At 50.6% G+C, this 13,105-nt stretch overlaps 1 protein-coding gene across 3 annotated transcripts; it reads left to right on the top strand.

The window, feature by feature from the left end:
- Window positions 1-3,253: 3,253 nt before the first annotated feature.
- On the top strand, window positions 3,254-12,551 carry LOC140419196 (uncharacterized). 3 transcript variants are annotated; one of them, XM_072502983.1, is made up of 3 exons: window positions 3,254-3,298; window positions 3,730-3,817; window positions 11,351-12,551. In XM_072502983.1, exon 3 carries the CDS (start codon window positions 11,467-11,469, stop codon window positions 12,427-12,429), a length of 963 nt encoding a protein of 320 aa, XP_072359084.1. In that variant the 5' UTR covers window positions 3,254-3,298; window positions 3,730-3,817; window positions 11,351-11,466; the 3' UTR covers window positions 12,430-12,551. The 3 variants fall into 3 exon arrangements, with proteins under 3 accessions (XP_072359084.1, XP_072359085.1, XP_072359083.1); XM_072502984.1 differs by lacking the exon at window positions 3,254-3,298 and adding an exon at window positions 3,316-3,455; XM_072502982.1 differs by lacking the exon at window positions 3,254-3,298 and having other exon boundaries at window positions 3,662-3,817.
- The last annotated feature ends 554 nt before the right edge of the window (window positions 12,552-13,105 follow it).

Here is a 13,105-nt window from a genome sequence, read left to right as displayed (position 1 = left end):
ACTCCAGGGTCCCAGGTTCGATTCTGGCTTGGGTGTCTGTGCGGAGTCTGCATGTTCTCCCTGTGTCTGCGTGGGTTTCCTCCGGGTGCTCCGGTTTACTCCCACGAGTCCCGAAAGATGTGCTGTAAGGTAATTTGGACATTCTCAATTCTCCCTCTGTGTACAAACAACGCCCGAATATGGCGACTAGGGGCTTTCCACAGTAACTTCTTGCAGTGTTATTGTAAGCCTACATGTGACAATAATAAAGATTATTATTATATTCAATCTAGTTTTTGGATTTTTCATTTTGTACAGTTTACACGGTCTCCATGATAGCACATAGCTCCTCGGGGGCCTCTGCATATCTCCTGTCTACCCTTAGGATCTCCCCCACTAACCTCTCCCTTTCCCTGCCCTCTCTCTTTTCCCTGTCAGCCCTGATGGCGATTAACTTTCCCCTGACCACCGCCTTCAGCGCCTCCCATACTATCCCCACCTACCTCCCCGTTGTCGTTGGCCTCCAAATACCTTTCAATGCACCCCCGCACCCCTCCTCATCCGCCAGTAATCCCACATCCAGACGCCACAGCGGGCGTTGGTCCCTCTCCTCTCCCAACTCCAGCTCCACCCAGTGTGGGGCATGGTCTGAGATAGCTATGGCTGAGTACTCCGTTCCCTCCACTTTCGGGATCAGCGCCCTGCTCAAAACAAAAAAATCTATCTTGGAGTAGGCTCTGTGTACGTGAGAGAAAAAAGAAAATTCCCTGGCCAGGGGCCTAGCAAATCTCCATGGGTCTACTCCCCCCATCTGGTCCATAAACCCCCTAAGCACCTTGGCCGCAGCCGGCCTCTTCCCCGTCCTAGATCTGGAGCGATCTAATGCTGGGTCCAACACTGTGTTGAAATCCCCCCCCCCCCCCCCCCCATTATCAAGCTTCCTGCCTCCAGATCCGGAATCCGCCCCAACATGCGCTTCATAAATCCAGCATCATCCCACTTCGGGGCGTATACGTTTAGCAATACCACCCACGCCCCCTGAAACTTACCGCTCACCATCACGTATCGACCTCCATTGTCCACTACAATATTCTTGGCCTCAAACGACACCCGCCTCCCCAGCAGTATTGCCACCCCTCTGTTCTTCGCATCCAGCCCCGAATGGAATACCTGTCCTACCCATCCCTTTCTTAACCTGACCTGGTCTGCCACCTTCAAATGTGTCTCCTGAAGCATGACCGTGTCTACTTTCAGTACCTTTAAGTGCGCGAACACTCGGGCCCTCTTAACCAGCCCATTCAGGCCCCTCACATTCCAAGTTATCAGCCGGATTGGGGGGCTCCCCACGCCACCCCTGCTGACTAGCCATCTCCTTTTCTAGGCCAGTCCCGTGCCCGCGCCTCCTGCACTCTCCAGTCCCCCAGACGGGGGCCCCTGCCCCGACCACCTCTTCTGTTTCCAGTTCCCCATCAGCCAATGCAGCAGCAACCCTTTTTCCTCCCCCCTCCCCCGCTAGATCTCACTCTAGCTCTTTTGCTCCCCCCATAACTTTCCCGTAAGTCAGCTGACTCCTGCTGACCCCGGCCTCCCCCGCTGTCCCACTGACCCCCCTGTGTGGGAATCCCCCCTCCCCAGCAATCAGTGTGCGCTCCTCCACCCCCCTCCGTCCTTCCCTAGCGCGGGAAAAAGCCCTCGCTGTCCTGAGCCGGCCCCGCCCCCTCTGGCGCCGCTCCTGTTGCGGCCTTATCTCAATTCCCCCATCCCCAGGCCTCCTCTCCCTCCAGCACCGGCGCCCACACACTCTCACAGTCTCCCCATCAGATCTCTTCCCCCATCCCCATCCATCACCCAACTCGTGGAACATTCCTTACGCATAGTTAAAACCCTGTATACAACTGACACCCGCCCCCACAACCACAAACCCTCAGTTTGAGTCTAACTTTTCAGTTTGTATAAAGGTCCAAGCCTCCTCAGGCGTTTCGAAGTAGTGGTGTTGATCCTGAAACGTGACCCACAATCGCGCTGGCTGCAGCATTCCGAACCTCACCCCCTGCCTATGCAGCACTGCCTTGGCCCGATTAAAACCAGCTCTCTTCTTTGCCACCTCTGCACTCCAGTCCTGATAGATTCGGATCTCCGTATTCTCCCACCTGCTGCTCCGCTCTTTCTTGGCCCATCGCAAGACACATTCTCTATCCACGAAACGGTGAAATCTCACCACTACCACCCTTGGCGGCTCGTTGGCCTTGGGTCTCCTCGGCAGGACCCGATGAGCCCCTTCTAGCTCCAGGGGACTCGGAAAGGCCCCCGTACCCATCAGCGAGTTGAGCATCGTGCTGACATATGCCCCGGCATCAGCCCCGTCCACTCCTTCAGGGAGACCCAGAATCCGAAGATTCTTCCTCCTTGACCTGTTCTCCAGGTCCTCGAATCTTTCTGCCCACCTCTTGTGCAGCGCCTCGTGTGCCTCCATCTTCACCGCCAGGCCCAAGATCTCATCCTCGTTCTCCGTGTTTTTTCCCCGCACCTCCCGGATCGCCGCCCCTTGGGCCTTCTGGGTCTCCACTAACCCCTCTTTCACCATCAGCATTGGCACCAGCACCTCTTTCTTCAGCTCCTCAAATCAGCATTTGAGAAACTCCAGCTGCTCCTGCACCCCTGCGCTTGATCTCTGCCCGCCGCCATCTTGTTTTTTCTCCCTTGCATTTTTCGCTGCTCCAAAAACGCTTTTTTGACTCCTCCGCTCCTGGTCCAATCCATATACTATGGGGGGTGGACCTTGCTATCACCTTCCCACACTGGAAGTCGTCGAAAAATTTCCGTTGGGGCTCCTCTGGAGAGCCCAAAAGTCCGTTTTAGCGGGAACCGCCGCATGTGCGGCTTAGCTCCGCATAGAAGTCAGCACTGCAGTCTCACGGTTCCGAGAATCTGTGTTCAATCCGGCCGCGGGTCACACCCATGTCTGCATGGGTTTACACCCTACGTCCCAAGTAAATGTGTAGGGTAGGTGAATTGGACACTCTAAATTGCCCCTTAATTAGAAACATTCAAAAATATATATATAAGCGATCATCTATTCACAACAATGAGTCTGAAATTTTTGAAAAGCAATTCATCTCAGTTGGGTAACAAATGTATTTTCTCTGCAGTTTCACGGTTCAATGGCGCTGACATACCCAGCATTCACTTCGGGTGTGCAAGTACGCTATTCACTCCACAGGAGCGAGCTGCGCAGGCGCAATGCTGGGCTGTATGTGGAGCATGCGTAGTGTCACTTTGCTCGGGGCCCTGTGCGTGCGGGAGACCATTTTCTGAACGGGTGAGAGTCGGTGGGCCGGAGGGAGGAATGGAGCCGGGAGTGGGGTTGGAGAGGGAGCGGAGGCTTCATAAACACCCAGTGCAGGTCTCACAACCTCAATAAGAACCGGAGGCCCCGGGTTTGGAACGCCGAGGCTTTTCCCCATGAACAGGCCCAGGTCACTGGCCGCCACTAATCAGTGGGGAGTGAAGCGCATGCGCCGTTATGTGACGCAATAGTGTGGGCGGGGCCTCGATCCCGGTGGCCAGGGGAGAGTCTCCTTTGGGACCTTTCTGTTCTCAGAGCTGGATTCATGTGGACGCAGAGGCGACACTGGTTCAGGTGGCGAGGGACATCCTGGTGCACCCTCGGCCACCAAGAGTAATTATGCAACATGTCGAGGATTTGAAAGAGAGAAACATGCTTCAATTTGATCCATTTTTCTTTCTAAGGCATCGAGGTGTCGCCCAATTCAAAGCAACATTTGACACTGAGCCACACAGGGAGATATCAGAGCAGGTGGACAAAAGCTTGTACAAGGTAGGTTTTAAAATAGGCAAGTAAAGGAGTGAGCAGCGGAGGTTGAAGGAAGAATTTCCAGAGCTTGGCTATCAGGCAACTGAAAGAACAGCCACCATTCATAGAGTGATTAATATTGTAAATGCTCATGACCATAAGATGTAAGATGCAGAGCAGAAGTAGGCCATTCGGCCCATTGAGTCTGCCCTGCCATTGCATGAAATCGTGGCTGATCTGATCTCCTCAACTCCACTTTCCCGTCTTATCCCCATAACCTTGATTCCCTTCCTGATTAACAATTGTCTATCTCAGTCTGCGTCCAGAATTAGATGAGAGCAAACATCTCGGCGGCTGCATGAGATGACAGAGATAGGGAGACACAACTCTGGAGGAAAAGGTGCTTCTTTAACGGGAAATTTTATAGGTCAGTGAGCCAGGGGTGATGGGTGACCACGTCTTGGTGTGAATAAGCAAGAGTTTTGGATTCACTCAATATTACAGGGAGGTTGAATGTGGGAGGTCATCCGAGGGTGCGTTAGGTTAGTTGGGTCTAGAGGAAATAAAAGAATGGATTGGGCAACACAGCAGCACCAAGTGGCCAGCACTGTGGCTTCACAGCGCCAGGGTCCCAGGTTCGATTCCCGGCTGGGTCACTGTGTGTACGGAGTCTGCACATCCTCCCCGTGTTACTGGGTTATGGGGATAGGGTGGAGGTGTTGACCTTGGGTAGGGTGCTCTTTCTAAGAGCCGGTGCAGACTCGATGGGCCGAATGGCCTCCTTCTGCACTGTAAATTCTATGATAATCTATGCTAAATTGCCCTTAGTGTCCAAAAAGGTTAGGAGGGGTTATTGGGTTACGGGGATAGGGTAGAAGTGAGGGCTTAAGTGGGTCGATGCAGACCTTCTGCACTCTATGTTCATGTCGGCCAGACCAGGTAAGGATGGCAGATTTTCTTTTCTATTCATTCACGGTATGTGGGTGTCGCTGGCTGGGCCAGCATTCACTGCCCAACACTAATTGCCCTTGAACTGAGTGCATCTCAGAGAGCATTTTAAGAGTCAGCCAGTTAACTGTGGATCTGGAATCACACGTAGGCCAGACCAGGTAAGGATAGAAGATTTCCTTCACTGAAGGACATGAGTGAACCAGATGGGTCTTTATAACAATCGACAATTGGCCGAGCAAGCCACTCATTTCTAGGGAAATTAGAGATGGGCAATAAATGTTGGCCCAGCCAGTGACTCCCACAAATGAATAAAATCAAATCCTGGAGACTCCAGTCAGTCAATCCGGGAGAGTTGGCATCCTGTCCAGGCTCGCAGTGCCATCATGGTCATCAGTAGACTTTCAATTAATTAAAATTTTACCTTCAGCCTTGGTGAGATTCATGCCTGGATCTCTGGAAAATCATTAGGACAGTAAAAACAATTTTTGGGTCTCTGAAAAAAATAGTTGGCCCCTCGAGCCTGCTCCTTACATACAAACTAGGAGTCGGCGCCTCGAGATTGCTCGTTACATACATACTAGGAGTCGGCTGCTCGAGCCTGCTCCTTACACACAACCCAGGAGTCAGCCCCTCAAGCCTGCTCCTTACACACAAACTAGGAGTCGGCCCCTCGAGACTGCTCCTTACACACAAACTAGGAGTCGGCCCTCGAGCCTGCTCCTTACACACAAACTAGGAGTCGGCCCCTCGAGATTGCTCGTTACATACAAACCAGGAGTCGGCCGCTCGAGCCTGCTCCTTACACACAAACCAGGAGTCGGCCCCTCGAGATTGCTCGTTACATACAAACCAGGAGTCGGCCCCTCGAGCCTACACACAAACTAGGAGCCGGCCCCTCACGTCTGCTCCTTACATACAAACTAGGAGCCGGCCCCTCGAGCCTGCTCCTGACACACAAACTAGGAGCCGGCCCCTCGAGCCTGCTCCTTGCACACAAACTAGGAGTCGGCCGCTCGAGCCTGCTCCTTACACACAAACTAGGAGCTGGCCCCTTGAGCCTGCTCCTTACACACAAACTAGGAGTCAGACCCTCGAGCCTGCTCCTTACACACAAACTGGGAGTCGGCCCCTCGAGCCTGCTCCTTACACACAACTAGGAGCCGGCCCCTCGAGCCTGCTCCTTACACACAACCTAGGAGTCGGACCCTCGAGCCTGCTCCTTACACACAAACTAGGAGTCGGCCCCTTGAGCCTGCTCCTTACACACAAACTAGGAGTCGGCCCCTTGAGCCTGCTCCTTACATACAAACTAGGAGTCGGCCCCTTGAGCCTGCTCCTTACACACAAACTAGGAGTCGGCCCCTTGAGCCTGCTCCTTACACACAAACTGGGAGTCGGACCCTCGAGCCTGCTCCTTACACACAAACTAGGAGTCGGCCCCTTGAGCCTGCTCCTTACATACAAACCCGGAGTCGGCCCCTTGAGCCTGCTCCGTCATTCAAAAATGTTAACCTCCCTCCACATTCCTGCCGACCCCGATACCTTTCACCCTCTTGCTTATCAAGAATCTATCCATCTCTGCCTTAAAAATATTCAAAGACCGAGCAGCACGGTGGTGTAGTGGTTAGCACTGCTGCCTCACGGCGCCGAGGTCCAAGGTTCGATCAAGGCTCTGGGTCTCTGTCTGTGTGGAGTTTGCACATTCTCCCCGTGTTTGAATGGGTTTCACCCCCACAACCCAAAGATGTGCAGGTTGGGTGGATTGGTCACGCCAAATTGCCCAATAATTGGAAAAAATGAATTGGGCACTTCAATTTATTTTTCAAAAAATATTCAAGGACACTACTTCCACTGCATTTGAAGGACGGAAGTTCCAAAGTCATAGAATCCCTACAGTGCAGAAGGAGCCCATTCGGCCCATCAGGTCTGCACCAACCCTCTGAAAGAGCACTCCACCCAGGCCACCCCCCATCCCACCCACTCCATCCTCATAACCCCACCCAACGTGCACATCCTTGGAGACGAAGGGGCAATTTAGCATGGCCGATCCACCGAGCTTGCACATCTTTGAACTGTGTGAGGAAACTGGAGCACCCAGAGGAAACCCACACAGACATGGGGAGAACGTGCAAACTCCACACAGTCACCCAGGGTCGGTATTGAATCTGAGTCCCTGGTGCTGTGAGGCAGCAGTGCTAACCACTGTGCCAATCCCTGTCTTGCAACCCTCAAGAGAAAAAAAAATCCTTATCCCCATCTGAAATAGGTGACCCCTTATTTTGCAACAGTGACCCCCTTGTTCCAGATTCTACATCCTCTACTCTCCACATCCACCCTGTCAAGACCCCTCAGGATCTTATATTGTTCAATCCAGGCTTTACCTAAAACTTTAAATCTGTGTCCCGACTGCTTGTACGATCAGTGACTAGAAACAGAGTTTCTTAGTCCACCTGATGGAAACCTGGCATAATCTTGTGGACCTGAATCAAATCTCCCCTCAACCTCCTTTATTGGAACCATTCTGGTGAATCTCCTCTGCACCTTCTCAAGAACCTGGGAGGGTTTCAGATTTTTGGATAACTGGGGCTCTTTCTGGGGAAGGTGGGACCTCTACAGACAGGATGGTCTACATCTGAACCTGAGGGGCACAAATATCCTGGGGGGGAGATTTGTTAGTGCTCTTTGGGGGGGTTTAAACTAATGCAGCAGGGGCATGGGAACCTGGATTGTAGTTTTAGGGTAAGGGAGAATGAGAGTATAGAGGTCAGGAGCACAGATTTGACGTCGCAGGAGGGGGCCAGCGTTCAGGTAGGTGGTTTGAAGTGTGTCTACTTCAATGCCAGGAGTATACGAAACAAGGTAGGGGAACTGGCAGCGTGGGTTGGTACCTGGGACTTCGATGTTGTGGCCATTTCGGAGACATGGATAGAGCAGGGACAGGAATGGATGTTGCAGGTTCCGGGGTTTAGGTGTTTTAGTAAGCTCAGAGAAGGAGGCAAAAGAGGGGGAGGTGTGGCGCTGCTAGTCAAGAGCAGTATTACGGTGGCGGAGAGGATGCTAGATGGGGACTCTTCTTCCGAGGTAGTATTGGCTGAAGTTAGAAACAGGAAAGGAGAGGTCACCCTGTTGGGAGTTTTTTATAGGCCTCCTAATAGTTCTAGGGATGTAGAGGAAAGGATGGCGAAGATGATTCTGGATATGAGCGAAAGTAACAGGGTAGTTATTATGGGAGACTTTAACTTTCCAAATATTGACTGGAAAAGATATAGTTCGAGTACAATAGATGGGTCGTTTTTTGTACAGTGTGTGCAGGAGGGTTTCCTGAAACAATATGTTGACAGGCCAACAAGAGGCGAGGCCACGTTGGATTTGGTTTTGGGTAATGAACCAGGCCAGGTGTTGGATTTGGAGGTAGGAGAGCACTTTGGGGACAGTGACCACAATTCGGTGACGTTTACGTTAATGATGGAAAGGGATAAGTATACACCGCAGGGCAAGAGTTATAGCTGGGGGAAGGGCAATTATGATGCCATTAGACGTGACTTGGGGGGGATAAGGTGGAGAAGTAGGCTGCAAGTGTTGGGCACACTGGATAAGTGGGGCTTGTTCAAGGATCAGCTACTGCGTGTTCTTGATAAGTATGTACCGGTCAGACAGGGAGGAAGGCGTCGAGTGAGGGAACCATGGTTTACCAGGGAAGTGGAATCTCTTGTTAAGAGGAAGAAGGAGGCCTATGTGAAGATGAAGTGTGAAGTTTCGGTTGGGGCGATGGATAGTTACAAGGTAGCGAGGAAGGATCTAAAGAGAGAGCTAAGACGAGCAAGGAGGGGACATGAGAAGTATTTGGCAGGAAGGATCAAGGAAAACCCAAAAGCTTTCTATAGGTATGTCAGGAATAAGCGAATGACTAGGGAAAGAGTAGGACCAGTCAAGGACAGGGATGGGAAATTGTGTGTGGAGTCTGAAGAGATAGGCGAGATACTAAATGAATATTTTTCGTCAGTATTCACTCAGGAAAAAGATAATGTTGTGGAGGAGAATGCTGAGCCCCAGGCTAATAGAATAGATGGCATTGAGGTACGTAGGGAAGAGGTGTTGGCAATTCTGGACAGGCTGAAAATAGATAAGTCCCCGGGACCTGATGGGATTTATCCTAGGATTCTATGGGAGGCCAGGGAAGAGATTGCTGGACCTTTGGCTTTGATTTTTATGTCATCATTGGCTACAGGAATAGTGCCAGAGGACTGGAGGACAGCAAATGTGGTCCCTTTGTTCAAAAAGGGGAGCAGAGACAACCCCGGCAACTATAGACCGGTGAGCCTCACGTCTGTAGTGGGTAAAGTCTTGGAGGGGATTATAAGGGACAAGATTTATAATCATCTAGATAGGAATGATATGATCAGGGATAGTCAGCATGGCTTTGTGAAGGGTAGGTCATGCCTCACAAACCTTATTGAGTTCTTTGAGAAGGTGACTGAACAGGTAGACGAGGGTAGAGCAGTTGATGTGGTGTATATGGATTTCAGCAAAGCGTTTGATAAGGTTCCCCACGGTAGGCTATTGCAAAAAATACGGAGGCTGGGGATTAAGGGTGATTTAGAGATGTGGATCAGAAATTGGCTAGCTGAAAGAAGACAGAGGGTGGTGGTTGATGGGAAATGTTCAGAATGGAGTACAGTCACAAGTGGAGTACCACAAGGATCTGTTCTGGGGCCGTTGCTGTTTGTCATTTTTATCAATGACCTAGAGGAAGGCACAGAAGGGTGGGTGAGTAAATTTGCAGATGATACTAAAGTCGGTGGTGTTGTCGATAGTGTGGAAGGATGTAGCAGGTTACAGAGGGATATAGATAAGCTGCAGAGCTGGGCTGAGAGGTGGCAAATGGAGTTTAATGTAGAGAAGTGTGAGGTGATTCACTTTGGAAGGAATAACAGGAATGCGGAATATTTGGCTAATGGTAAAGTTCTTGAAAGTGTGGCTGAGCAGAGGGATCTAGGTGTCCATGTACATAGATCCCTGAAAGTTGCCACCCAGGTTGATAGGGTTGTGAAGAAGGCCTATGGAGTGTTGGCCTTTATTGGTAGAGGGATTGAGTTCCGGAGTCGGGAGGTCATGTTGCAGCTGTACAGAACTCTGGTCCGGCCGCATTTGGAGTATTGCGTACAGTTCTGGTCACCGCATTATAGGAAGGACGTGGAGGCTTTGGAGCGGGTGCAGAGGAGATTTACCAGGATGTTGCCTGGTATGGAGGGAAAATCTTATGAGGAAAGGCTGACGGACTTGAGGTTGTTTTCGTTGGAAAGAAGAAGGTTAAGAGGAGACTTAATAGAGGCATACAAAATGATCAGGGGGTTGGATAGGGTGGACAGTGAGAGCCTTCTCCCGCGGATGGATATGGCTGGCACGAGGGGACATAACTTTAAACTGAGGGGTAATAGATATAGGACAGAGGTCAGAGGTAGGTTCTTTACGCAAAGAGTAGTGAGGCCGTGGAATGCCCTACCTGCTACAGTAGTGAACTCGCCAACATTGAGGGCATTTAAAAGTTTATTGGATAAACATATGGATGATAATGGCATAGTGTAGGTTAGATCGCTTTTGTTTCGGTGCAACATCGTGGGCTGAAGGGCCTGTACTGCGCTGTATTGTTCTATGTTCTATGTTCTAACCTTCACATTCTTCCTGAAGATGAACACGCTTGAACATTGTCGAAAACAGCTTCTTCCCCGCCGTTACCAGACTCCTAAACGACCCTCTTATGAACTGACCTGATTAACGCTACACCCCCGTGTGCTTCACCCGATGCCGGTGTCGATGTAGTTACATTGTATACCTTGAGTTGCCTGTTATGTATTTTCTTTTCTTTTCCTGTACTTAATGATCTGTAGAGTTGCTCGCAGAAAAATACTTTTCACCTTGGTACACGTTACAATAAACAAATCCAATCCAATGAAGAGTGGTGACAAGAGCTTTATAAAGATTCATAATATATAATTAGAACCATAAAATTCCTACAGTGCAGAAGGGGGCCATTCAGCCCATCGACTCTGCACCTATCCTCTGAAAGGGCACCCTGCCTAGGCCCACACCCCTGCACTGTCCCTGTAACCCCATAGCCCCACCTTATCTGCACATCCCTGGACACTGAGGGGCAATTTATCAAGGCCAATCCACCTACCTTCTCTTCTTTGGACTGTTGGAGGAAACCTGAGCACCGGGTGGAAACCCACGCAGACACAGGGAGAAAGTGCAAACTCCACACAGACAGTCACCAAGGCCGGAATTGAACCCACGTCCCTGGTGCTGTGTGGCAGCAGTGCTAATCACTGTGCCACCAGAAGCATAGTTTCAGTATTAATATTACTCTTGATGAAGCTCAGATCTACTCTCTTAATATGTCTTGTAGATATACAAAATCCCTCTTCACCTCTTTCTCGCTCCTCCCAAAGAGGCCAGTTGTGTTTTTACAACAATCCAGCAGTTTTCATGGTCACTTTTTCCCAGTGCCGGCCCCACAAATGACCAGATTCATTCAGCTCAATTTTACAACCTGCCTTTGTGTTTTTGTGGGTTCTCTCTCACTCCCTATTTATTGTTTTCAATCAGTTTCACAGCGTGTTCGAAGGGGAGGCTTCAAGGTCCGGAAACTCAAACCAAGCATCACATCAGGATCTGACAGAGTCCTCAATTTATCATATCCTGAATATCATCGTACTTTGAACATGGAAGGAAAAAGCATCGTCCACAGTGGGGAGAAACCGTACACGTGTTGTGTGTGTGGACGAGGATTTGCTCGATCATCAGGCCTCACAAGCCACAAATGCAGTCACACTGACAAGAAACCGTGGAAATGTACAGACTGTGGGAAAGGATTCACTTCCCCATCCAAGTTGGAAACTCATCGACGCAGTCACAGTGGGGAGAGACCATTCGCCTGCTCCAAGTGTGGGAAGGGATTCACTGAGTCATCCGCCCTGCGGAAACACCAACGTATTCACACTGGGGAGAGGCCATTCACCTGCTCCAAGTGTGGGAAGGGATTTACTTTTTCAGCCAACCTGCGGAGACACCAGCGAGTTCACACTGGGAAGAGGCCATTCAGCTGCTCCATGTGTGGGAAGGGATTCAGTGATTCATCCACCCTGCAGAAACATCAACGTATTCACGCTGGAGAGAGACCATTCACGTGCTCTCAGTGTGGGAAGGGATTCAGTCACTCATCCGCCCTGCAGACACACCAGCGAGTTCACACTGATGAGAGACCGTTCCAATGTTCAGACTGCGGGAAGTTCTATAAAGGTTCTGGGGAATTGATGCGCCATCAACATGTTCACACTGACGAGAGACCGTTTAGGTGCTCTCACTGCGGGACTGGGTTCAGGCGATCAACTCAGCTCACTGAACATCAGCGAATTCACACTGGGGAGAGACCATTCACCTGCTCCAAGTGTGGGAAGGGATTCACTCAGTCATCTGCCCTGCTGAGTCACCAGCGAATTCACACTGGGGAGAGGCCATTCACCTGCTCCAAGTGTGGGAAGGGATTCACTCAGTCATCTGCCCTGCTGAGTCACCAGCGAATTCACACTGGGGAGAGGCCATTCACCTGCTCTCAGTGTGGGAAGGGATTCACTCAGTCATCCAACCTGCTGAGACACCAACGTGGCCATAAGGAACCACAGTGATTGGATTTTGCTGTTCCTCACATTCAGGACTGAACCATGTTCATTTGGGTCTCTTTCTGCTGATAACAAACTCCAGCCCATTTACAGGGGCTAAAAGTCAAATAAAGTTGATTTGTGTTAAATACCTCTCTGACAAAAGTTAGATTCTTTTGAAGTACTCTCGCTCTTCCCTGTCTCTTCCATCCTCACCTCCAACAAGAAGTGTGAGGCGCTTGTGGAGCATCTTTGTGACTGAGATTGAGTAAATCCGATCAGCTGCCTCTGCTGCTTCCCTCCCTCCCACGAGCCCACCGGACCAAACTGTCTCTAAATTTAATCCTTTCCCGAGCCCTGAACCCACATCTTTCTCTAGTTTCTCTCCCATCTCCCCTCATGCCCTCTCAGAGCTCATCTTGTCCATGCGACCCAGCTCCCGCTCCATCGACCTTATTCCCACTGAGCTACTGATCAGCCAACTACCCTGTGTCCATGGATATTGTCAACATTTCTCTCTCTTCTGGTACTGTCCCTCTGTCTTTCAAATCTGTCATCATCAACCCCTCCTCAATAAAACAAACCCTTGACCTGCCATACTTATAAATTACTGCCCCATCTTCAACTTCCCTCTCCTCTCCAAACACTTTGAACATGTTGTCACGCCCAAATCCTTGCCCATCTTTCCCAGAACTCCCATGTT

This window comes from Scyliorhinus torazame, chromosome 5 (genome assembly GCF_047496885.1).
Source record: "Scyliorhinus torazame isolate Kashiwa2021f chromosome 5, sScyTor2.1, whole genome shotgun sequence".
Taxonomy (NCBI): domain Eukaryota; kingdom Metazoa; phylum Chordata; class Chondrichthyes; order Carcharhiniformes; family Scyliorhinidae; genus Scyliorhinus; species Scyliorhinus torazame.
This window is presented reverse-complemented; position numbering and strand designations above follow the sequence as displayed.